This window comes from Rhincodon typus, chromosome 25, assembly GCF_021869965.1.
Source record: "Rhincodon typus isolate 14 chromosome 25, sRhiTyp1.1, whole genome shotgun sequence".
NCBI classification, from domain to species: Eukaryota; Metazoa; Chordata; class Chondrichthyes; order Orectolobiformes; family Rhincodontidae; genus Rhincodon; species Rhincodon typus.
In genome coordinates this window covers 38,316,968-38,342,225 of record NC_063356.1, presented here as the reverse complement: position 1 = coordinate 38,342,225, position 25,258 = coordinate 38,316,968, and the positions used below count along the sequence as shown (strand labels likewise).

General features: G+C 40.1%; 1 protein-coding gene across 3 annotated transcripts in view; it reads left to right on the top strand.

Moving 5' to 3' along the window:
• nras (NRAS proto-oncogene, GTPase) overlaps nt 1-25,258 on the top strand; it is a 63,631-nt gene that overhangs the window by 10,396 nt on the left and 27,977 nt on the right. For 2 of the 3 annotated variants that reach the window (XM_048611990.1, XM_048611989.1), the window contains exons 2-4: nt 16,908-17,042; nt 20,067-20,245; nt 22,940-23,099. In XM_048611990.1, the coding sequence (XP_048467947.1) occupies nt 16,932-17,042; nt 20,067-20,245; nt 22,940-23,099 (450 nt within the window). In that variant the 5' untranslated portion in view covers nt 16,908-16,931. Of the gene's footprint in view, nt 18-16,907; nt 17,043-20,066; nt 20,246-22,939; nt 23,100-25,258 lie in introns of all 3 variants that reach the window. The other variant, XM_048611991.1, reaches the window with a different exon arrangement.

Here is a 25,258-nt window from a genome sequence, read left to right as displayed (position 1 = left end):
TTTCACATTGAGAAAAGGTGTGAAGAGATGTGGGTTGGGGCTTGGTTTATCCTGAAGGTATAAATTTGGAAGGGAAGATGTGTTGGAGATGTTTCAAGCTTGAGGCAAGAAGGAAGACATGAATGAGACCACATTAGGAAATTTTATTATGAGATTCTGCAAGTGGGATTCACTGCGGGGAACAGAATGTACCTCTTTGCCGTACTTTCTCAGATTGTAGATTGCATTCTAGGATAGGCGGCAGCTTTACAATCTGCAGCACACTGCTGCATTGAAAGTCAGCTACAAATACTCCAATAATCTGATGCCTGTAACCTTTTCTTTGTGATTATAAGCATCAAAAAGGATGTCATATGAAAACCGAAAGCACTGCGGATGCGGTAAATCAGGAACAAAAACAAAGTTGCTGGAAAAGCTCAGCAGGTCTGCAGCATCGGTGAAGGAAAAAAAGAGTTAATGTTTTGAGTCCGGTTCTGAGGAAGGGTCACTGGACCCGAAACGTTAACTTTTTTTTTCCCTTCGCAGATGCTGCTAGACCTGCTGAGCTTCTCCAGCAACTTTGTTTTTGTTCCTGAAAAAGAGTATGTTCATTAGATAGGTGCCGCACCCCTGCATTGATCAGACCAAACAATACCCTGCTGAAAGTGGTGAACAATATTTTTGATCTTGGATCCATGGTAACATGTTCTCTTCACATGCAGAACTTGATGCATTCGCAAGGAAAATGAGTACCACCTCTGGCATGACATTCAAAATGTGCCATGAAATACTGTCAAGTTGATTCGAATGGTAACAAAGGAGCAACAGTGTATTTTTGATATGTTTCCATGTCAGAATGGTGTGACAATTGGAGGGCATCCAATAAGCAGCCATCTACATGGTGATAGAGGTTGCAGATATGGAAGGTGCTCCCAAGGAAGCCTTGGTGAAATGCTGTGGTACACCTAGTAGCAGCACAGTGCAGCCACTATATGTTGGTTGTGGAAGGCTGCTTTGTTTCAGGAGGTGTCGAGCTTCTGCAGTATTGTTCTAGCTGGATCATTCAGGCAACTGGAGTCTATTCTGTCGCACTCCTGACTTGTGCCTTTAGATAGTTACAGGGTTTTGCAGAATTGAGGTGAATCGCTCACCTCAGAATATCCAGCATCTGACCTCTTGTGCCACAGTATTTACATGGGTGATCCTTCTAATTCACCCTAAGGATATTAATGGTGAGCACTATTTATGGTTTTAAATGTCAAGGCGGGCAGGCTGGTCTGTCTTGAGGGTTGTCATTGCCTGGCAGCCCTACAGCACACATGTTACTTCGTATTTATTACTTCAAGCTTGTGTGTTACTAAGGTTTTGCTGCATGTGGGCAAGGACTCCCTCATACCTGAGGCAATTTCTGGTGAACATACCTAATTCTGGTCTTATTGAAGTATGGTGTTGATGATGAAGCTGAAGATGGTTCAACTTAGGACTCTTACTCTGAGAAGCTCCTGGAGTGAGTTTTTTTTTTTATTATTCATCCAGAGGGTGTGGACTTCACTGGTTGAGCCAGAATTAATTGTGGCAAGGATGAGGGAGTTGAAGAGAGAGCGGTCCCTACAAAAGTTGGATTGTAGGTGGTGGAAGTGGCGGAGAATGATACATTGGGTACGGAGGTTGGTGGGGTGATATGTGAAATATCCAACGCATCATTCTCTGCCACCTACAATCTGACCCCACAACCAAAGGTACATTTCCCTCTCCACCCCTTTCGTAGGGACCACTCTCTCCACGACTCCCTTATCTGCTCCACACTCCCCACGAGCCCCCGCACGCACCTTCCCCTGCAACTGCAGGAAGTGCTACACCTGCCCCTACACCTCCCTTCTCACCTCTACTCAAGGCACCAAGCAAACCTTCCACAGTAGACCTGCACATCCATCAATGTGGTCTATTGCATCCGCTGTTCCCGATGTGGCCTCCTGTACATTGGTGAGACCAAGTGGAGGCTCGGAGACCATTTTGTACAACACCTGCGCTTTGTTCGTGACAAATGACAACACCTGGTCGCGAACCATTTCAGCTCCCCTCCCACTCCCTGGGTGACATGTCGGTCCTGGGCCGCCTCCAGTGTCACAATGACGCCACCCACAAACTGGTGGAGCAGCACCTCATATTCCACCTTGGGAGCCTACAGCCCAATGGCCTAAATGTGGACTCTACCAGTTTCAAAATCTCCCAACCCTGGCCTCATCCCGACGCCAACCCTCCCTCTCATCCCCACTTCCTTGACCTGACACAACCTGTCCATCATCCCTCCCACCTATCTGCCCCTCCCACCTCACTGACCAATCCCTACCACTCCCTACCTGCACTCACCTATCACCATCCCACCTATCTTCCCCTTCCCCAGCCCCACCCCTCCTGTCTCTTTATTTCTGAGCTTCCCTCACCCTCCCCACTTCTGAAGAAAGATCCTGACCTGAAATGTCAACTTGCCTGGCCTGCTGTGTTCCTCCAGCCCCAAACTGTGTTATCTATGAAGTCAAGGGAAATTGCTTTCATGTTACCTGGAATTAAACTCCTCTGTAGGTGTTCAACTGAATCAAGACTATAATGAGTCTGGAGTAGAGAGTGATGTGTATCCCAGGCAGTGGGATATGAGTCTGGTCTGAGGGATATCCCGGCAGAGGGATTGTGGCCCTGGTTGGTGGTAGCCTGGAAGATAGACTGCAGGACTAAGGTTTGCGATATCCTGGCAGGTGGAATGCAGGACTGGGGAGGTGGATCCTAGCAGGCGGACTGACAATCTGGATTGGGGATATCTTGGACTGTGGATCAATGAGCATGAGACATGTTAAGAGTTATGTTTTAATTCTGGGCAGCAGGATGTTCTGGGATTTGGATACAAGTTGGTGGAGAGCAATGTTGTCGGCTGAATTATCTCCCAAGGAAAGTGGTTGAGGCCAAAACATTTGAATGTTTTCAAGAAAACATCAGATATAGTTCGTGGGACCTAAGGGATTAAAGCATGTGGAAAGAAAGCAGGAATAGGGTACTGAATTGGATGATCAGCCACGATCATATTGAATGGCAGAGTAGGGTTGAAGGGCTTATTGGCCTACTGTTACTATTATCTATGACATAGTTCATGCCTGGTGAAATTGGTGTATAAGGCATTTGGATAGTTCCAGCAGGAAATGCAGTTGTAAGTCCAGGTAATTTTATGAACAGTTTAGAGATGAGTCCAATGAGAGATACCATAGGGTCATAGTCGTAGAGTCGTGCAGCATGGAAACAGATCCTCTGGTCCAACCCGTCCACGCTGATCAGATATGCCAAACCAATCTAGTCCCATTTGCCAGCATTTGGCCCATATCCAACTAAATCCTTCCTATTCATGTACCAATCCAGATGCCTTTTAAATGTTGTATTTGTACCACTTCCTCTGGCAGCTCATTCCATACATGCACCACCCTCTGCATGAGAAAGTTGCCTTAGATCCCTTTTATATCTTTCCCCTCTTGCCTTAAACCAGTGCTTTCTAGTTTTAGACTCCCCTACCCTGGGAAAAAGACCTTGGCTATTCGCTGTATCCATGTCCTTCATTCTATAAACCTCTATAAGGTCACTCCTCAGCCTCCTGCGCTCCAGGGAAAATAGCCCCAGTCTATTCAGCCTCTCCCTATAGTTCAAACTGTCAGACCCTGGGAACATCCTTGTAAATCTTTTCTAAACCCTTTCAAGTTTAATAACATCTTTCCTATAGCAGGGAGACTAGAATTGCATGCACTCTTCCAAAAGCAGCCTAACCAATGTCCTGTACAGCTGCAACATGACACCCAAACTCCTATACTCAATGCACAGACCAATAAAAGCTAGTGTACCGAATGCTGCCTTCACTACTCTGTCTACCTGTGATTCCATCTTCAACGAACTATGAAACTGCACCCCAAGGTCTCTTTGGCAACACTCCCCAGGACCCTACCATTAAATGTATAAGTCTTGTCCTGATATGCCTTACAAAATGCAACATCTCTCATTTATCTAAATTAAACTCCATCTGCCCCTTCTTGGTCCATCATCCTATCTGATCAAGGTCCCATTTTACTCTGAGATGACCTTTCCCACGCACAGAGCCATGTTGACTGTCCCTAATCAGTCCTTGCCTTTCCACGTCCTTGTAGATCTTGTCCCTCGGAATACCCTCCAACAACGTACCCACCACTGATTTCAGGCTCGCTGGTCTAATTCCCTGGATCTAAGAGTTAAAGTTCTAAATTGGTGTAAAGCCAATTTTGACGGCGTTAGGCAAGAATTTTCAAAAGTTGATTGCAGAGGCTAATTAACTGGTAAAGGGGCAGTTGAAAAGTGGGAGGCCTTCAAAAATGAGATAGCAAGAGTCCAGCGGCAGTCTTCCTATTGTTGTGAAGGGCAAGGCTGGAAGGGAATGCTGGATGACTAGAGAAATTGAGACTCTGGTCAAGAAAAAGAAGGTGACAAGTAGTAGGTGTAGACGGCTGGAATTGAGTAAATCCATCAGAGTACAAGGGCAGTAGGGGTATACTCAAGGGAAATCAGGAGGGCAAATAGGGTTAAGGAGAATCCATAGAGATTCTACAAATACATAAAGGGCAAAAAAGTAACTAGGGAGAGAATAGGGCCACTTAAAGATCAACGAAGCCATCTATGTGTGGAACTGCAGGAGATACTAAGTGAGCATTTCGTTTCAGTATTTACTGTGGAGAAGGATCTGGAAGTTAGAGAACTTGGAGAAATAAACAGTGATATCTTGAGAAGTGTTCGTATTATAGAGGGGGAGGTGCTGAACGTCTTAAAACACAAAGGTGGATAAATCCATGGGACCTGATCAGGTGTTTCTCAGAACTTTATGGGAAGCTAGGGACATGATTGCTGAATGCCTTGCTGGGATTGCATTGGGTGAGGTGCCGGAAGGCTGGAGGGTGGCTCATGTGGTGCCATTATTTAACAAAGATGGTAAGGAAAAGCCAGGGAACTGTAGACCACTGAGCTTGACATCCGCGGTGGGTAAGTCATTGGAGGGGATTCTGAGGGGCAAGATCTACATGTATTTGGAAAGTTAAAGACTGATTAGGGATGGTCAACATTGCTTTGTGCCAGATGAAGTATAGGCCTGAACATGAGCTGTTTTTTAAAAAACAATTCATTAATGGGACGATGCAGAGGTCATTGGCAAAACCAGCATTTATTCCATCTCTAAGTGCATTTAGAAGGTGATGATGAGCTGTTGCCTTGAACTGTTGCAGTCTCTGAATTATATCTTGAATGCTGTTTGTATAAAGATCCAGGATTATGGTCCAGCAAACATGAAGGAACATTGATACAGTGCTCAGTGGGGATGGGCTTATAACGTGGATGAGATGTTTAACATGTGGTTTTCCCATGCGCCTGCTTACTTTTCTCATGGTTTGAATTGTGGGTTTTGAAGCTGCTGTTGTGTCCATGCCTTTTTGCACGTGGTTATGGCCTGCATCATTATTTGAAGAGTTGTGATCAGAACTAAATAGTTAATAATTTTTAGTGAATATTGCCACTTCTGAACGTATAATGGTGGTAAGGTCATTGAAGCAATCAAAGTTGGGTTGACTTGGCTTAGGACATGACCCTAAGAGGATCCTGAGTTTGAATTTCACTAGTGCTAAGATAATTGGCCTCCAAGAACCACAGTCCACGATCCCTCTATGCCTTGCAGCAACTCGAAAGGTTTTGCACAGGTCACAAGCAAGTCCAGCCTGTTTAAATTACTGCTTGTGCATGGCCGTGCTGAAAACAGTTCAAGGGTTTACGGGGGGGAAAAAGGCTATGTTGACTGCAAACGTTTTCCATTATGCTCAGTTTGACTCTACCTGGTGGAGAATTTTCCTGCTCATTTCTATTAACTTCAGTTTTGCTAAGGCCATACTTTGTCAAATGTTGCCTTGGTTTCAAGGGCTGTCACACTCTCATTTACAGTTCCTCACTGACGGTAATTTTTCATGAAGTTTGAAAATCACGCGATGCCAGGATATAGTCCAACAGGTTTATTTGAAAAGGTAAGCTTTCGGAGCTCAGCTCCTTCCTCGGATGTAGTGAGAGAGAGAGCGGGTATAAGACGCAGAAATTATAAGCGAAAAGGTAACAACCCTAAAACGGGCCATCTCTTATTGAATCTTTAATCAGTTAGGAAGGAGACTACTGATTAAAATGCAAAATCCAGATTGCTCTCACGTCATTGTCCTGAGATAATTAAGGGTTTTATCAATGTACACAAGAGGTGACATCTCAAGCCGGGCAATGCATTTTAGGTGTGAGATCTTGCTTAGAATCTGTCAATGTTTTAAACCGGGGTCAGTTTTTTCAAGCAAAACAGAATGTATCTGAAACTACACAAACATCTTGGATGAAATAATGTGTACCTGTGTGTGTGCGTGTGCGCTAAAACCTGACTTCAGTTTAAAACACAGATTCTAAGCAAGACCTTGCCTAAACTGCATTGTCTGACTTGAGATATCACCTCCTGTATACATTTAATTATCTCAGGACAATGATTTGAGAGGAATCTAGATTTTGTATTTTAATCAGTAGTCTCCTTCTTCCTAACTGATTAAACATTCAACAAGACGCAGCCAGTTTTAGGGTTGTTATCTTTCTGCTTATAAATTGTGTGTCATACCCTCTCTCTCACACTACGCCTGAAGAAGGAGCTGAGCTCAAAAAGCTTGAGTTTTCAAATAAACCTTTGGACTATAACCTGGTGTTGTGATTTTTTTTTTTGACCTTCTCCACCCTGGTCCAAAACCGGCATCTCCACATGATTTGTGAAGTTTGATAGGGAGTCTTATTTGCTGTTCAGTTGATGGAAGTGTTATGGCCCCACCTAATCCTGTTGTCCTCCCATTTCCACTGATGCATATACTTAGCTGGTATTGCAGGAAGCAGGAAAACTCCATTCAATGGTAGTTGCTTCACTGACCCAGAAGCACTCATCTAATAGTATCGTTTTTTTTTTAATAGAATCCCTACAGTGTGGGAACAGGCCCTTTGGCCCAACCAGTCCACACCAACCCTCAGAGCATCCCACCCAGACCCATACGCCTATAACCCACCTAATCTACTCATCCCTGAACACTATGGGCAATTTCGCATGGCCAATTCACCTAGCCTGCACATCTTTGGACTGAGGGAGGAAACTGGAGCACCTGGAGGAAACCCACGCAGACACAGGGAGAATGTACAAACTCCACACAGACAGTTGCCCAAGGAGGGGGAATCAAACCCGGGCCTCTGGTGCTGTGAGGCAGCAGTGCTAACCACTGAGCCACAGATGTCTTATTTGGCTATTCTTTGCCAAATGCAAGCTTAATCTGGACATTTTGCTTAAGCATAGTAATATTTGTAAATCTTACACAAAGTAAAACAGGAAGCCTGTCATAGTGAACTGGCCTTTTCTATTTCTGGCATTGCATTGGGGAAGTCCTGTCATTCAAGGTCCCTGACCATGCTTTTCTTGGACATACTTCAAAATACTGGCAGACCTGGTCTGGAATTCCTTGGCGGGTGATAAGAGTGGGTTCTAATGGACCAGCTTGTGTGCTGTAGCTTGGTGGGTTAAAGTGCTTGTCTACTAAAAAGGAAGGTGATGAATAGGAATGGGTTCTTATAGGCTGGTTGGCATTGTGACTTAGTGGATGAAAATGCCTGCATCAAATTTCAGTAAGTGCCTTTCTCCAATCTGCTAAAACAAAATATTCAATTAAACTGTTTGGGATAGCATGGGAATAGACATGTCACCACTTTTCACTTTAGTGCTGTTGTTGTGCAGTGCTAGTGACTGGGTTCAAGTACAATCAACCTGTTGAGATATCTACAAGTGACTACACTTAAAAAGTACTTGGTTGGCTGTTGCTGTTAGTTGTGAAATGCGCTATATAATTGTAAGTCTTGTTTAAAAGCTGACCAGTTTTTGCTCCTTCCATATGTGGCATCCTCTGGCCTGTATTTGGTATCACCCCCTCAGTGGTGTGACTTGAGAATGGGAGTAAGCACGTAGTGGATCGTGGTAGTTAATTTCAACTTAGTTGTTCCTTGGTGCACATTACATGACATACTGGACTGTACCATATTAAAGTGTTGAAGAAGGATGGTTTGTGGGGCCAGGGGATTCATACGTGGGGGCAACCTTCTTTTAAAACTTTTCAACATTGCATCATCTGGCTGCAAAGAACCCTTAACAGGCAGACTGAGGAAATGTTGCAATTAGTAAGTTAACACGACCTGATGGTCTACATACCAAAGTGTTGCATTGATTACTATTTTCCAAAATTCCATTGATTCTGGATTGGTAGCTTGCAAGTATCACCCCACAATTTAAAAAAAGGGACGAGGTTAAAAAAAAATGTGTACCGCAGACCTGACAGCCTTATATCCGTAATAAAGAAAATGCTAGAAGCTAAAAGATGTGATAAATGGTCACTTGAATAAAAATGATCTGATTGTGCATAGCCACCATTTGAGAGTGGAAAATTGTTTGACGGGCTTCTTGGAGGTTTTTGAGGATGCTGCAAATCATAATTGGTAAAGGGGAGCCGGTGCATGTTTTGTATTTGGATTTTCAAAAGCTTTTGATGAGGTTCCCCACAGGAGTTGGGTCAGCAAAATTAAAGCATGATATAGGAGGTATTGGCATGGTTTTAAGGATGACCAAGCTGACAGAAAACAGGAACAAGTCGATCATTCTCATGTTGGCAGACTGGCAAGTGGGATACTGTAAGGATCAGTACTTGACACTACTGTTCACTAATCTCTGTGTTTAGAGGCATCTTGTGCTCCATGATCCTAGACTCTCCAACCAGGAGAAACATTTCACCTACATCTACTGTGTCTATCCCTTTAAGTACTTTACAGCTTTCAATGAAATCTCATTCTTCCAAACTCCAGAGAATACAGGTCCAATTTGCCCAATATCCCTACATAGGAAAGTCTCACCATCCCAGGAGCAAGTCTGGTGAACCTTTGTTGTCTTCCCTGTATGGCGGTAATGCAAAATTGCTTAGAGTACTTCGTGTAGTTTAACCAGGTTCCAAGCAACATTTCCACTACTGTACTCCAATCCTGTCATGATAAAGGTTAGCATTCCATTGGCTTTCCTAATAGCTGATTGCACCTCCATGTCAGCTTTCAGTGGCTTGCTAACGAAAACACCCAAGTCTTGTTTCACATATGCAAATTGCAATCTCTCACCATTTAAAAGATATTTTGCAAATTGGTACCTCCTACCAAAGTGGTTAACCTCACTTTTCCATGTACTTGCGCCAAACACTAAGACTGACTAAATCGTCCTGAAAATGTTTTATATCTTCCTCAGAACACACATTTCTGCTTAGCTTTGTACCATCTACAAATTTGGAAATATTACATTGGTCCCTACATCCAAGTCTTTGATGTATATGGTGAATAGGCAGATGTCTTCACTGGTACCAAGTTGCTTGATCTAGAGATGGGTAGGCATTAGCAGTTTCTTTTATCTTGTAGTTTCAGGCAGCATGCCATGATTGTGTTCATTGCTTAGCCAATGGCATGGATCATGCAGTTCTTGCAATAGAATCCTTTCAGATTCCTCAATACAGCTTTCTCCCTCTGAAATGATATGCCTCCAATACTGAAGGTGTCTAGGTAGATGACCAATTGGCAATCTCTGAAACCATTAAAGAGAGGATTTTTGAGGTCAACACTGCAGTGCCCAGGTGTCGCCTGAACAACTGAAGCACCATGGACTGAATTTGCTGTTGCGTTGTGACTGTGTTGATTAATTAGGCTTAAAAATGTGACATCATTATTTCCTTTGTACCCAGAAAGTCAGGACATTAGCTATCTTCAACCTCCAAACAATGAAAAAAATTTCATTACAAGAAGTTGTTTGAAGTAGTGGTACTAATGTAAATTATTAAGAGATCAAGACAACTTACCCACTTGTAACAATTACTTCTTTCACATCAACATTTGATAGTGTCATTGAAGCTGTCTTAGGTTTGCTTCACTGATGAGTTTGGATGGTCCTTTTCATTCTTTAGCCCCATGGCTTTCTTGTAATTCCCATCCACAGTGTTGTGCATATAATCTTGCTTGAGGTTCCTCATAAATTGACTGTTCACGCAGCCATTGAGCAGGTACATATCATTGACAGGAACATGCCTGCTACTTCAACGGTGAGAAGTTTTATCCAGAGTTAAAGCTAGTGAAATCTCTATTGAGACGTTGTTTACCCTTTGAAGTAAATGCCTTTGATAACTAATACAAAGTAAACAATATGTTTCTAGAAAAGTAGTTTGGCAAACTTAAACTGTTGTTTTGTCAAGAAATACTCATTTTGTTTTATAGATAAATTGCAATAGATGCCAAAGGGATTGTGGATAATTCTGGAGTGAAATTTGTGTTTTTTATTGGTAATTTAGCCAATAAATTGCAGATTACTTGATGTAGACCTGATTGAATAAAATTTAGAGGCATGGATACAATGGATAGTTGGAGTCTTTTTCCAGGATAGAAATGTCAATTACTAGGGCATGTAGGTTTAAGGTAAAAAGGGGAAAGTTTGAAGGAGATGTAAAAGGCAAGTTTTTTTTTTAAAGAGGATGGTAATTGCCTGGAATGTCCTACCAGAGGAGGTGGAAGAAGCAGATAGAATAGCAGTGTTTGAGGCATTTTGACAGATCAATGAATAAGTAGGGCATAGAGGGATATGGATCACATAGAAGCAAAAGGTTTTTAGTTTCAAAAGGCTTCATGTGTTGCACAGGTTCGATAGGCCGAAGGTAGGTGCTGAGCTCTGAAAGCTTGTGATTTCAAATAAACTTGTTGGACTATAACCTGGTGTCATGTGATTTTTGACTTTGTCCACCCCAGTCCGATGCTGGCACCTCCACATCTTGACCCAGTGCATATAATCCTAGTGCCGTAAATTTTTGTTTTCTCCCCTCCTATAATTCTGTGGCATCAATGCTGTAATCACCTGCTTACCTGATATATTGTATAAATATATCATTGTTATACTATTTGTATTTATAAAATCCTGTGCATTATTGGCTTTGTTTCAAAAATATATTTATCTATTGATATTTAGAGAATTTGAATGTTTACAGATCCTGCCCTTTTGTCTTTCTGTTGTGTGTGCCGCCATTCCTTTTGTTTGTTCCTGAAACGAATGACCTCTCACCCTCACATTAAATTCCTTCTGCTAACCAAAACTTGTCCAGGTCCTGAACCCTTTTGTACCAGGTGTTTTACAGAACCCTGGTATATGTCAGCAAACTATGTTCTTGTGCAAAATTTGGGGAAATCCACATTAATTCTGCTACAATTTATGCAACACCCTGAGAGTGCCTTGTGAATTCTTTGCTTCATGCCCATTAACATATGTTTCTAAAATTCTTTTATTGGACATGAGCATACTGGATGGACAGCATTTGTTGTTGATGTCCAGTTATCCTTGAAAGGCAGGTAATAGACATCTTGAATTGCTCCAGTCCAACTGGTGTAGATTTACCCAGAGTGCTCTTGCAAAGGGAGTTCTGTGATTTTGATCCACCACTGTGTAATTCTGGGATCTCAGAAGATGACAGAGATGGATTAGCCATTTGGCACTTCTGGCTAAAATTGATTACAAATGTTAGTTTTGTCTTTTCCACCGATGTACTGGGTTCTCACATCAATGAGGATGGGGATATTTGGCGAACAGCCCTCTCCACTTGGTTGCTTAATCATTCACCATTTATAGTTGACTGCAGAACTTTATGGCGATCTTTTGGTTGTGGGATCACAAGACACCGACTATTGTATCCTTTTTGCACTGTTGCCTGTGTTGTAGCTTTACCACACTAGCATCTCATTTTTAGGATGCCCAGTGTTTCTCATGGCATGCTTTATTGTGCTACTTATGAACTAGGGTTTATCAGAACCATGAGGTTACAGATTGTTTGAATATAATTCTGCTGCTGCTAATGTCCCATAGTGCCTTGTGAATTGGTCGATATGTTCCAAATCTATTTTATTTAACATGGTGTCCTCCGTATGAAGATGCCATTTCATCTCCATGAGAACCATGGGGTGGTCAGTCTACCTAATACTGTCGTGGGCAAGATGCATTTGCAACAGAAAGATGGGTAATGAGGTCAAGTAGTTTTTCCCTCTTTATATTCTCTGTGCACTGTATATAGAATGTATCTAATTATTTGAGGAATTTTGTTAAATGCCAATTGAAAATCTAAGAGCACTAAATTTGCAGTGGCTTAGTGTACTGGGGGCATGTCATTATCTACTGGAAACCATTTGTTTATAAAGACCATTTCAGGAAAATTTGAGATCTTGTCATGTTGAAAGATGCTGCAGTTGTGTATTTTGTTGCTAAAAAGACAGTTGAGTTGAAGTCTGACAGTTAGTCTTATTGTTTTTAAAAAAAAATGTTAAAGAAAATCTCTCAAAAAATTCAACTAAGTTTACTTAATGACCTAATAAGAAAAAATCAGAAGTGTGGTGCTCCATTGCTTTAATTGAAAAAGGCTGCATGTATTGGAGCAGGAGAGGACGGCAGGCTGCAGACACTGCTCCCAGTCCCTGCTGTATTAGTTTATTTATGCTAAGTAACAATAGAGCCACTAATTTGGACTCTGACCAGGAGATGGACTTTTGGTATTTGCCTCCGTTCCTAATATCTCTAGTGAGTTCTTGCTGAAAATTATGTGCTGGGGCAGGATCTGACTCAGCTGTGATGCTCCTTCATGATTGAAAATCTTGCCAAAACTCACTTGCGCACATGTGAAAAATAGCCTGAAGATTATTACAAAGGGAGAGTGACCAATGCTTGTGGATCTATACATCTGCATTAGTCAGGGCAGGAGAGTAAGACAGATTGGGGGAAAAAAATGCTGCTCATCCTGTCTCCTAATACTTCATGTGGATGAATGCCATTTTATTTGATACAGAAATTTCACTCCAGTGCTACTTTGTCTCAACAAGAATCATGATATGGGAGATGGAGAAAAATCAAGATCTCAGAAATTAAATTTGCTGAAAGTAGTGTTGAGACCTTCATTATTTTATTTTTATTGTTATCAGTTTTGGTTTGGAGCTGTAAACTGTGAGCTGAAGGTGTCTTTTGGACTGTGAGTTGCAGCTTGTTTTTTTTTTAAAATGGTGAACAAAACTGATTTTCTTTTTGTAGGGCCTGGCCTGAAAGTTAATTGCAGGTAGGTCCTTGTTATAAGTACTCTGTTGACACTTCAACTTGAGAGAGGCCTTATGCTGAAATAGATGGCGCAAGTTGAATGTTAATTGGAGCCTAACGGAGTCATCGTGCCAATCAGTTTAACAAAGAGAATGAAAACAAACAGAAACAGAAGCCAAAGTTTGCTGTGGTTTTTGAACTATTAAGTATAGGAGAAAGGAAGCAAAAGCTGCAGGGCAGAGGTTTGATTGCTCTTTTGTTATTCTTTTGTTATGAACTTAATGAAAGTTCAGAGAATAGAATCTCAGTTGTAAGTTTTCGGTGAATGTTCTTCGAATCCTGCTGGAAGCTGTTTGCATGCATCGGTGTCTTCAAAAAAACCAAGCAAGATACAGTCCTGTGTGCCTGTGAGATTATGGATCATGAGACTGCTTAAGTGAACTGGCTAGTTACAACTCTTTTTTTTTTCCTTTTGATTTATCTCTTGTCTGTCTGTTCTTTGTGAGTATGTGGGCTAGAATCAAAGAAGTTTGTGTGTAAATCACAGACATTAATTAGATTACCTTGTTGCTTAACTTTGCTGTTCTAAAGCTACACTATTATTAATAAATTGTTACATCATTTGTTAAAGCTATAAACCTGGTGTCTGGTATTAGTTATTCACCAAGTGTGATTGAGAACCATTGGGGTCAATTTTAAGGGTCATTGAATGTTTTAATTTTACTATGTTGTGAATACAGGAATGGGGGACTGATTTCCTTTGGCTACTTCTCTGTAACAGTAGAAAAGAGATCATTCTGTAACAGATAATCCGAACCTTGAAAAGAGGTAGCTAGGTTATAAATATGCATTAATAGTGTTTAAACAGGCTTTCTTACAATTTCAGGGAATTTATTACAGTAGGATACTTATTACAGTATGTTTGACACATTTTGTTTGGGGTGGGGTTCGGAGGTAATGACGTACCGTGCTTCCCGGTCAGAGTTGTGTTGTTTTGAATGGCATAGAGTGCCTCATTGCCTGTACAATCGAAGACATGCTTTGCGTTGGTCCTTTGTAGATCTACCATAAGTGGAGTTGGAGAGTTGGGTTCCTGTTTGTGCATTACTCATTTGGCATTCTGCTGATGAAAGGTGCTTTTTGATAACTTGGAAGTAGATGTATACAGTAGAATTGTGTTTCTGGAAGCTTTTAGTTACGAATTACATAGCTTAGAGTGTCTGCAGGTGTTTAGTAGACTTTTTGAAAGCGATTGTGTCAAGTAGTTTTTAATGTACATTTACTGTTCCTAAAAGTGATCATGTTCTGGGAAATTGGGTTAGTTGATGGAAAGTCTGATCTGCTCACTTGATATCTGTTCCCTTTCCTTTTAAGAAAGGATCATATGCTAGTTTGCATATCGGAGTGGTTATTTATAAAGTGTTTGCTTGCCATTTACAGACGAATACATTAATGGCAAGCCAGTTTAGAGAACTTAAGGTGGTTATTCAGTTGAACGTCACTGAAATTGTGTGCAGGCGGGTAGCCTATCTTTTCTGAGATTGAATCAAACTTCTGGTAATACCTGAAGAGAAGATGTACAGACTGTTTTGTATCGACATTTTCTTCCGTAGTGCTGTCCTGTGGAGTCATAGAGGAGCAGGATCTTGCATAGAGAATAGGATCCAGGCTGGATCTTTGCCAGTTCTAAATGGACATGTATTTTATTTTTGACATCACATCAGATGTTCACTTTTAATCAATCTTGACTACTATGTCTGATCTGTGCAGGAAGCTGGATTTTGTGCTGTACAGTTTGGTCTGAAGAACTTAGTTATGAACATTGAATGTGAAAGGATCGGTTGTCTGTCTGGTTGTATTTTGATAACTCTTCTATCCACACATGTCGATCTCAACAGTAAATGTTTTTCTGCCTGCTCTGTGAATGGAGGAGAACTGAAACTTCAAATGTAAATTGAGAGCAATTCAGTTCAGAGATTCAGGTGACCTCAAATTTATATCTTGTGTTATTAAGTCATTGTGTGGGCATATTTCAAACTTTTCTCCCACACCCCTAACATTCCCCAGGAGTTCTTGCTATTAATTTTTGTCTCATAACTACTTCACTTGACTTGGAAGTTGCTGGCCTCCATTAAATAAATTAAACTGTACTTTTTATTTTTAACAGGTGAAGATTCATTTTTTTTATTGTACTTAGGGCTGACACACCCAGCACTCCAAATAGCCTCTAGTGCATATAGCTTGAGATGAAAAATGCATTGCTGAACTTTTCTTCACTCAGTTTTTCAGTTCAATACAGTGGGCTAAAGGTATTTATAACAAGTGCTGTGCTTGTTAATGGATCAATTTTTACCTTTTATTCAAAAATTCTGGCCATTTTCAAGTATATGATTTTGGTGAGAGATGATTCCAAATGTTTATGGTCAAAGAAACTCTAATGAACATACACAAAGAACACAAACTTAGGTGTGGCAAGCAATTAGTAAGCAAATGGTGTGTTAACCTTTATCACAAAGAGATTGGAATACCAGAATAAGGATGTTTTGCTACCATTGTCAGGCTTTGTTGAAATCACATTTGAAGCACTCTGGATAGTTATTGGCTCCATATCCAATGAAGAATGTAGTTGCCTAAGAGGCTGTGCAGTGAAGAACAACCTCACAAACCAGAAACCTGTGATGAGAGGCTGAGTAAATTGAACCCATATTCTCTGGAATTTTGAAGACTAGGACATGATCTTATTGAAATCTGCAAGATTTTGAAGAGCCTTAATGGTGTAAATACTGAGAGGTTGCCCCTTCTGGCTGGTGAATTGAGAACTCTGGCAAAAGTCTCAGGAAAAAGCCTCAGTGAATCAGAACTGAGGTGAGAAATTTCTTCACTGAGGCTTGTGAATCTTTAGAATTCTCTATCCTACCTGTCGTAAACGCTCTGAATTGAATACATTTAAAGCTTAGATATTTTTGGTTTCTCACTAAATCGAGGAATATAGAGAATAAGTCTAAATGGAATTAAGGTAGAATATCATTTGTGATTATATTGAATAGTGAAGTGAGTCTGTGGGGGCACATGAACAAATACTACTGTATCTTATGTTTTTATGTTCATAAGCTGCCTGGCAACAATTTTCTGTTAATTTTGAGTAAGTAATATAGTTTTATAATTGTATTAAAATTTCTACAGTAAAATCTTTTTAAAGAACATGTTTTGAAAGTTTGTTCTCATGTGTGATTTTCATTGCACTTGTTTGACTTTTTGGATGGATTGAATTTAACCAGGCTGTGTCTAAAGACATAATCTGACCCATCACAATATTTCCTAGTTTAATACTAAAAAGTGACATAAAACTTACTTAATGGTTTTAGAAGTCACAGTTGGCTGATCTCTTAAAAATATAACTGTATATGATTAAACCAATGTTTTGCAAGTGACCTGTTGAAATCATTATAACTGTGTGATCCACATTTTTTAAATCATCACCAAACATTTCCTCTGCATGCTACCTCTAATAGGCTGTCCTATAACTCAAGACTGCCCAAACACGGTTAAGGTTTGTGAGGACAGAGTTCATATTACTCTTGGTGGTATTGTTCTAATGGACCTCGCAGGAAAATTTCATAAATCGACCCTTTTGGTTTCCTGAAACTTTATACTGATAACTCTGCCAAATATTCTTATCTTTTTTTTCATTTCTCAGTTTTGCCGCTGAGGGAAGCTTGAAATGACGGAATATAAGCTGGTAGTGGTCGGAGCTGGTGGTGTGGGAAAGAGTGCCTTGACGATCCAGTTGATTCAGAACCACTTTGTTGATGAATACGATCCAACAATTGAGGTAAGTGGGCTCAGTCCTAAGAGTCGGGTATTGGGTAATGTTGAAAGTAATTTAGGCAGATTTTTATTTATGTTTGAGTTGTAAATGATGCTGTATTCTTAGCTTTATGCAAAAAATCCTAGTTTATCAATTCCAACAAAAGATATGTTATACATTTCCAAAACTGCTGTCTTCTATTACTCAGAACAAAAAAGAGCACTTCTCTGACTGTAAGCACTTGATTTTCAGATTAACAACCTTACTTTTGTTTTCAATCTCCAATGGAAAACCTAGCATTTTATTAACTTTTTAGTTTCAGCCTTGGCTCCATGCTGGAAATCCTAAGTCTATCTCCTGAGACTTCATAAAAATCTAGTTGTTGTTTACACAGCAGTAAGAGTGTTCTGCATTTTGAAAGGTGCTGACTTTCAGATTAGATGCTGAGTCCTCACTCCCTGGCATAAAAGATGGCATTATTTTGGCGAGGATGGAATTCTCCCTGGGTGGATTGACAAATGATTATGTTACAACTATTTTAACAAAACAGTTTGTCTGATCTTTTGCGCATTGCTGTTCTGAGAGGTTTGCTATATGCAGATTGCTTGGTTTCCTGATATGGTGACTAAAATATTTGCTATAAAGTCACTCCTATAAATATAGGAAATGCATACAGTAAGATTCCACAAATAGGTATGTAATTGTTCCCATGCTGATCCTAAAATACTATCATGAAATTGTGCCCACTTGAGAGGGGAGGATACTGCCTCAGGTTAAAATAAGACAGCACCTCTGCCACTGGACTTCACTTCATATTGGACTTACCTCCGTCATAAGATCAGATGTGTGGATATTCACTGATAATTGCACAATGTTCAGCACCATTTGTAACTCCTTGGATAATGAAACAGTCAATATCTGAATGCAGCAGACCCGGACAATATCCAGGTTGGGGCTGACAAGTGGCAAGTAACGTTCACCCTTACAAATGCAATATAGTGACCAACAAGAGAAAGTCTAACCATTGTCCCTTAACATTCAATGGCATGGCCATCAATGAATTCCCCATTATCAACATCCTGAGAGTTACAATTGACCAGAAATTGAACTGATACCAGCCATATAAATGCAGTGGCTTCAAGTACAGGTCATAGGCTAGAAATTCTGAAATGTGTAACTGACCTCCTGATTCCACAAAGCCTGTCCACAAGAAACAAGTCCCCTACAAGGCACAAGTCAGGAGTGTGATGGAATACTCCCCACTTACCTGGATGAGTACAACAATGCCCGAAGCTTGACACTATTCATGACAAAGCAGCATTTGTTTGGCACCACATCCACAACATTCAGTTCCTCTACCAGCAGTGCTCAGTAGGAGCAGTCTATATTATCTACAAGGTACACAGCAGAAATTTACCAAAACTGCCTTGTCAGCATCTCCAGAGGAAGGCCTAGTGGTATTGTCAACAGACTGTTAATTCAGAAATCCAGGTAATGTTTTGGAGCCCTTGCTTCAAATTCTGCCATGCCTGATGGTGGAATTCGAATTCAGTAAAAGTCTGGAATTAAGCACCTGATTTTAACCATGAAGCTGTCATTGATTGTTGAGAAAAAAGCATCTAGTTCAATAATGTCCTTTGGGGAAGGAAGTTGCCATCCTTGCCTGGCCTGACCTATATGTGACTCCATAACTACAGCAATGGCTCATAGATGCTGGTCCATTGAATTATCCACACATCCCTTGAGGGAATGAGAAAGAAAAATGTACTGGGGATGCCAGTCTAAAGTTTGTGCTCTGAAATAGTATTTGAATGAAACCTTCTGTCTCAACCATTGAATCACAGTGGACATCTCTACTATAATTGGTATTATCTTCATGTCCAAATAAGTCCCATCCACTGTGTTCAGTTTGTTTGATTTATTTGATAATTTCACTGAAGGATTTTGATGAAATTAATGCAGTAGAACTTATCTGCAAATTCACTCTGCCTGGTTAATCCACTTCAGTGTTTACTGTCGTCATAATCATTTTGTCTTTAGGATCTTTCCTATTACTGACTTAAGGCCAATTAGTGTATAGTGTACTGATTCTTCCCTTTCATCTTTGTGAACAGCCACTATATTCACCATCTCTCTGTACTTGCATAAAACCTGTAAATTTTTTTTGTCCAGTTCTGATGGAAGGTCTTAAACTGAAACATTAATTATGTTTCCCTCTCCATAGGTGCTACTGGACCTGTTGACTCTTCATGGCATTTTGTATTCTACAGCTGAATATAAGATTGTTGTGTATATCTGGGACTGTTTTGCACTGTTAATGAGCTCGATTTCTCTTATGTTCTGCTGTAATTCCATTCAGTATTATTTTTTCACTGTCGATCCTGATTATAAACCAGCTCTTGCATACTGAAGAGGGGTCACTGCCCTCAAAATGTTGACTCTGCTTTTCCTCTGCAGATGCTGCCTGACCTACTGAAGTTCTCCTGCAGTTAGGTTCTGTTAACTCTTGATTGTTGGCCCATTACATGATCTCTTACCTTCCAGTTGTTTATTGACCTTATTCATTATTTAGAACTGGGTGTAGTATTGCATATTTCCTTGTTGGATTTGTAAGAAATGGCCTTGAAGAGTCCACAATGGTTCTGTAAATTGCTTTTAATAAGTCAAACGTCGAAACAATTCCACAAAAAGAGAATTCTTAGTCACATTTGCCTCAATTTGAAATTTTCAACAAAGCAGTAGTGGGGAGGTTCGTACATTGTGCCGTTATTGGTTGACTCTCCATTATGACATTGTCATCGCTCAGTAATGTATTCAGTGGAAGCAATGGGGTTTTAAAGAACCTCCCATGATGTATTTGTCTTGTCTGCATCATTTTGTCCTTCCAGATTGCTTCCATGCCTTTGCCATCTAATCCATCTCACAATTTAAGGAATACAGTTCATACATGCATATATAGATTTAAGTATTTTGATTCTTGATTATGCAGTTGGACTTTAGTGAATATAATCCTTTTAAAACAAAGTTATTGTCTGTTTCTCCCCTCAGGACTCCTATAGGAAACAGGTAGTGATTGATGGTGAAACATGTTTATTAGACATTCTGGATACGGCAGGTCAAGAGGAGTATAGTGCTATGAGGGATCAATACATGAGGACAGGAGAAGGATTCCTTTGTGTATTTGCCATAAATAATAATAAATCTTTTGCAGATGTTCACTTGTACAGGTAGGTGCAATGACACTTTCTGCGTTCCTTAACCCTTTTTGTTGCTTTTCTGCGATTGACTGCCAAGGCCATATGAATTTGCTTCAGTTTTTCATCAAATACAGATGTGTCAGAAAACGCACCTCATGAACTCTCACTTTTAGACTGAGATGTGTAAATTTTAGCTACACTGGCTCGGCTGATGGAAGTTGAGGTCCCAGACCCTAATTTGATGTATCCTAGGATCCTTGTATATTGGGAAATTTCCATGCCCCTACACATCGTATTTCAGATTTCTATTGAGTGTGAGCATATAGGGTACTAGATGTGGTAATTGAGTACATGCAGTGGAAAGTGGCATCCACGGATTTTAAAGAAATCTTTAATAAGGTACCACACGAGATTACCCGAAGGTAATGGAGTGGGGAATTAAGCAGAACCAGGAATACAGTAGTTAGGAGAAAGGGGTGAGTAGCTATAATCCTTACTTTTTTGTTTTTTTTCTCTGCTGTGTGGACCTCCACATGTAGAAGTTGATGCGTTGGCGCACCAGTTAGCATGAGCAGGACCTTTGAACAGCCACATGGCCATGTAGCTTAGAGGGAACATTAATAAGTAGGACAGCAGAGAAGTTTTTGAAGTAGGACATTGAAAGATCCAATATTTGGGCTATTCTGTTAGCTGTGCATAATCTGTGATTTGGATACAAGTCTGGATGCATAAAATAGTAACCTATTGTTGACTCTTTAGAATGTTAACATCAATTTCCAAGGATACTGTCAAGAACTGGGTTACAAAGTGACAGGTGAATTTATTGTTAGTGAATGAAATACTGGTTAGTTTAAAAAAAACAATAGAGACTGCTCTGAGCCGAAGTTGGTTCAGTGTTCTTAAAGAGCAGGGTGATTTGGGCATGCAGGTCACAGGATATTAAATGTAGTTCCTTAGGTTTATAATGCTCTTCACTTTTCAAAAAAAATTTCACAAAATAGAATATGAAAGCTAAAAATTCATGAAAAGCTTGCATGATAATTCCTGATTTCAGAGTACTTAGTGCTTTTGCAGGCCCAACTCTAACGGAAGGCTGTTGAGGCTTTGGAGAAGGCGTAACTTGGATTCTGCTAATACAAAGAAAGACTTGAACGCAAGCATTTTTCATTACATTAGGTAGAAGCAAATTGTTTGAGAGGTTAATAAGTCTGAAATAAAGGTCTAGAGGCTGTATGTTGAAAAGAAAATTAAATAGCTGGATGAAGGATAAATGTAGGATGGATAAATATAGTTAATGTTTAGTTGTGCAGAAGTACATAGTGGTCCAAGCTGCTTGGGCTAAATGGCATTTTCCATGTTCAAGTTACTGTGACTAGATTAAAATACTTTCTTTTAATACAAGAAGTTAAATCGTGAATCTGACTAAAAACAAGTTCTCTGATGTGATTGATCTTCTAACTTACCCGCAACAGACCATGTCCATTCTCCTTTTGCTAAGGGGGCAAACAGATGTATTTTAACATACCACTACTAACCAGCTTGGGTAATTAACTTATCTTGAAAAAGGAAAAATCTTGAAATTTCACTGTATAATCAATTAAAACAGCAGAAGGTTGATGTAGTACTGACTCATGCCTGTTGTATGTATTTTATTAGAAGCATCTTAGGATATGTCTGTGGAGTTGCATCTCAAGCTGTAGCTTCAATGTCACTGCAACTCATTACATAGAGGGGGGAGAAAAGAATGATTGATTGAATCTAATATATGCTCTCTTTCCTCTCAGCCATTCTTCCTTTTCCTTGACCCAGAAACATTCCCATCCCTAGACCCTTAACCTCACCCTTTATCATTTTATAGCTGCATTCTCCCCATCCGACTTTGGATCTTCATGTGTCCTACTTCCTGCATTTTTGATGTAGCCTCGACTTTTCTCATCCTTAACTACTCCATCAATGTAACACCCTGCTATTGTTATGAGTTCCTTCTTTTCAGACGCTCTTTCTTTACTGTCAGAACTGTTGCTATTGTGTTGTGTGTATAATTGTTGGGAAGAAGACACCTGAGCCTTTATCGCTTCGTTACCTTACGTCCAAGCTGCCCTTTCTAGCTCAAGTTCTCAATTGTCACTGCCACCAGCTTTGAGTTCATCTCTCTACTACCCTTTCAGAATCACTGAATCTAGTTTCTATTCTGCCCACACTGCTGTTATTGCTATAGTCAAAATCAGCTTTGTAACTGATCACAGTTGTCTGGTAATAGTTTCTTCTCCCAATTTTGCACAGTTACATCAGATGTTCTTCACTATTGCATTCTTGTACCTTTCCATTGCCTGTGCTCTAACTTAATGTTCGCCTATATTTGACTGTAGAGCTGTTTTAGCCCAGTGCACTAAAATGCTGCTGCAGTATCTCCTGATCTCTTTGACTGAGCTTCCATCATGCTTCATAACCTGATCCTTCTCTATTATTTTTCTTTATGGCTTCATTGCAACTGTCAACTCAGCAAAGGCTACAGGTCTACTGTGGAAACTGTTACTAAATTGTTAAACTATAGCAATGAAAGAGATATGCTTTTAGGCAAGAGAACATATAAATTGGGGGGTTCGAGTCTAATTTGATAGACTCTTATTGTGGTGGACCAGTGGTGTTTTACTGTGTATAGAGCCAAGGATGAGAATTGTTTCTTCAGGCATAAATACCAAAATGAAAATGATTTTCTTTCAGAGAACAGATTAAACGAGTAAAGGATTCTGAAGATGTTCCCATGGTATTGGTGGGGAACAAATGTGATCTACCTGCCCGGACAGTGGATACGAAACAAGCACAGGAACTAGCTAGGAGTTATGGGATACCTTTCATAGAAACCTCAGCAAAGACAAGACAGGTAAGATATGTTGGAGAGTGCTGGGGAAAGAAATTGAATGCTAAATTCACAGGTGAACAAATTTATTTTGATTCTCAGCATTTGTTTTAGTTAAGGTCAAGTTGAAATGGTAGCATCATATTTAGTGCAGCACAGAGAGAGGTGATTCACCCATCAAGTCTTTGTGGGTTCTTTTGTAAAACAGTCTAGGTGATGTCAAGGTTATATTTGACAACTGGAATGAAGTGGGCTGAATAAATTAAAGCTTGGCAAAAGAGGGTGAAGCTGAAGAATTAATAATCAAAAACAAGGAAATGGCTGAGACTTTGAACAGGTATTTTGTTTCTGCCTTGATAGTGGATAATGCTCCACAACAATAGTAGAATATGAAGAAGCAAAAGAAAGTAACTTGAAACAATACTACAATCAGTACTGGAAAATTACATGGACAAAACATTGACAAATCCCTCAGACCTGTTGCCTTTTATCCTAGGGTCTTAAAAGATGGCCATATAGATAGTGTATGCATTGCTTGTAAGCCTCCCAAATTTCCCAGATTCTGAAAAGGACCTGAAAATTGGAAAATCATAAATGAAACACCTGTCTTCTGTTTGTGAGGAGTTATCCATACAGTTTTTGTTGTTCATCACTATTCCATCTAACCTTCAGCCCATGTGGGTTAATGATATTTTGGAGTTGGGAAGGGAATTGTGACATGAACCCTACTTTTCATGATCTGACTGACATGTTGAGTTGGAGCCAATTCTTAATTATCACTGGGGCCTTGAAATATGGTTTCAACTAAAGCTCCCTATAAGTATGGTGAGATAGCTTTTGGAGTTATTGGAGGAGGACAGCGTGTCTTCTTTTTTTCATATGCTTCTCAATACCATATACAGCAAGCACTTTAGATAGTATTTTGAATGTGGTAAAGTGTTCTAAAGTACTTTGTGCTCATAAGGATAAATAGATAGCAAGATAGAACAGCATAGCAACCAGGATAGATTTGAATGTTAATAGAAAGCTGAATCCATCACCGAGCATAATATCATTAAGGGCTTGCTCGTAAACGAGGTCGCGAAAATTTTCCTTGGGGAGATGGATTTAGTTTTGTTCTATTTATTCATGGATATGAGTATAGCTGGTAAGGACAGAATTTGTTGCTGACTCATAATTATGCACTGAAAGTAGTGAGAGTTGGCCTAAGTTGCTCTACCCCTGGTTTGAGTACACCCTGGTTCTGTTCGGAAGGGAGGTGCGGAATTTGACCCAGTGATCATCTTGGAAGAGCAATTATAGTTTCAAGTCAGGATGGTGTGTGACTTGTGGTGCTGTTCCCATGTGATTTGCTACCTTTTGTCTTTCTAGTTGGTGGAGGTTGAAATTTGGAAGGTATTGTTGAAAGAAGTTTGAATTACTTGAAGTTTTGCAGATGGTACACAGCTGCAACACTTCATGCTGGCAGTGGAATAGATGAATGTTTAACTTGGCAGATTAGGTGCTGATGAAAGTGGTTGTCTTGTCTTTGGTGTCAAACCTCTTTGCAGATGGATTTGCATTCATCCAGGCAATTGGAGAATATTCCAACACGCTGACTTTTGCTTTGTGGATTGTGGGGCAAAGTTTGGCGAGTCAGATGAATTACTGCAGAATCTTCTGACCAATTCTTATAGTATATGTGACTGGACCATTACATTTTTTTTTTGTCATGAGTGCCAATCGTGGGTCTTTTAGATCAGTCCTTTTCCTCCAATTCTTGTTCAAATTGCTTGAGCTGCTTTTGGTACTCAAAACATAGAATATCTATAGGCAGAAGATGACAATGTTCTGATTCTCTCTCTCATTGCTTAAAGAAGCTTCGAGTACTTTAATAGTGTGCTGATGGGACTCGGAATACTTTTTCAGTTAGTTGATTTGTGATGAATGTCATTTGGCTCTGAACATCCATTTGAGGTCGACGCTGTTTTTGAGCTGTTAGCTCTTTAAGTATTAGGGCATTGCACTTTGCGGCTCTTCTGTGCGTTTAACCTCAAACACCGGCAGGATGTTTACCTCTTATTTACCCTCTTCAACAAAGATGTGATGCTTAAAAAAAAAAGCCATCACAAAGTAAGACACCCTGATTCAGAGCATAAGAAGGTCCAGGACTTCTGGTTCCACTAAAAACAGCTTTTTGTGCC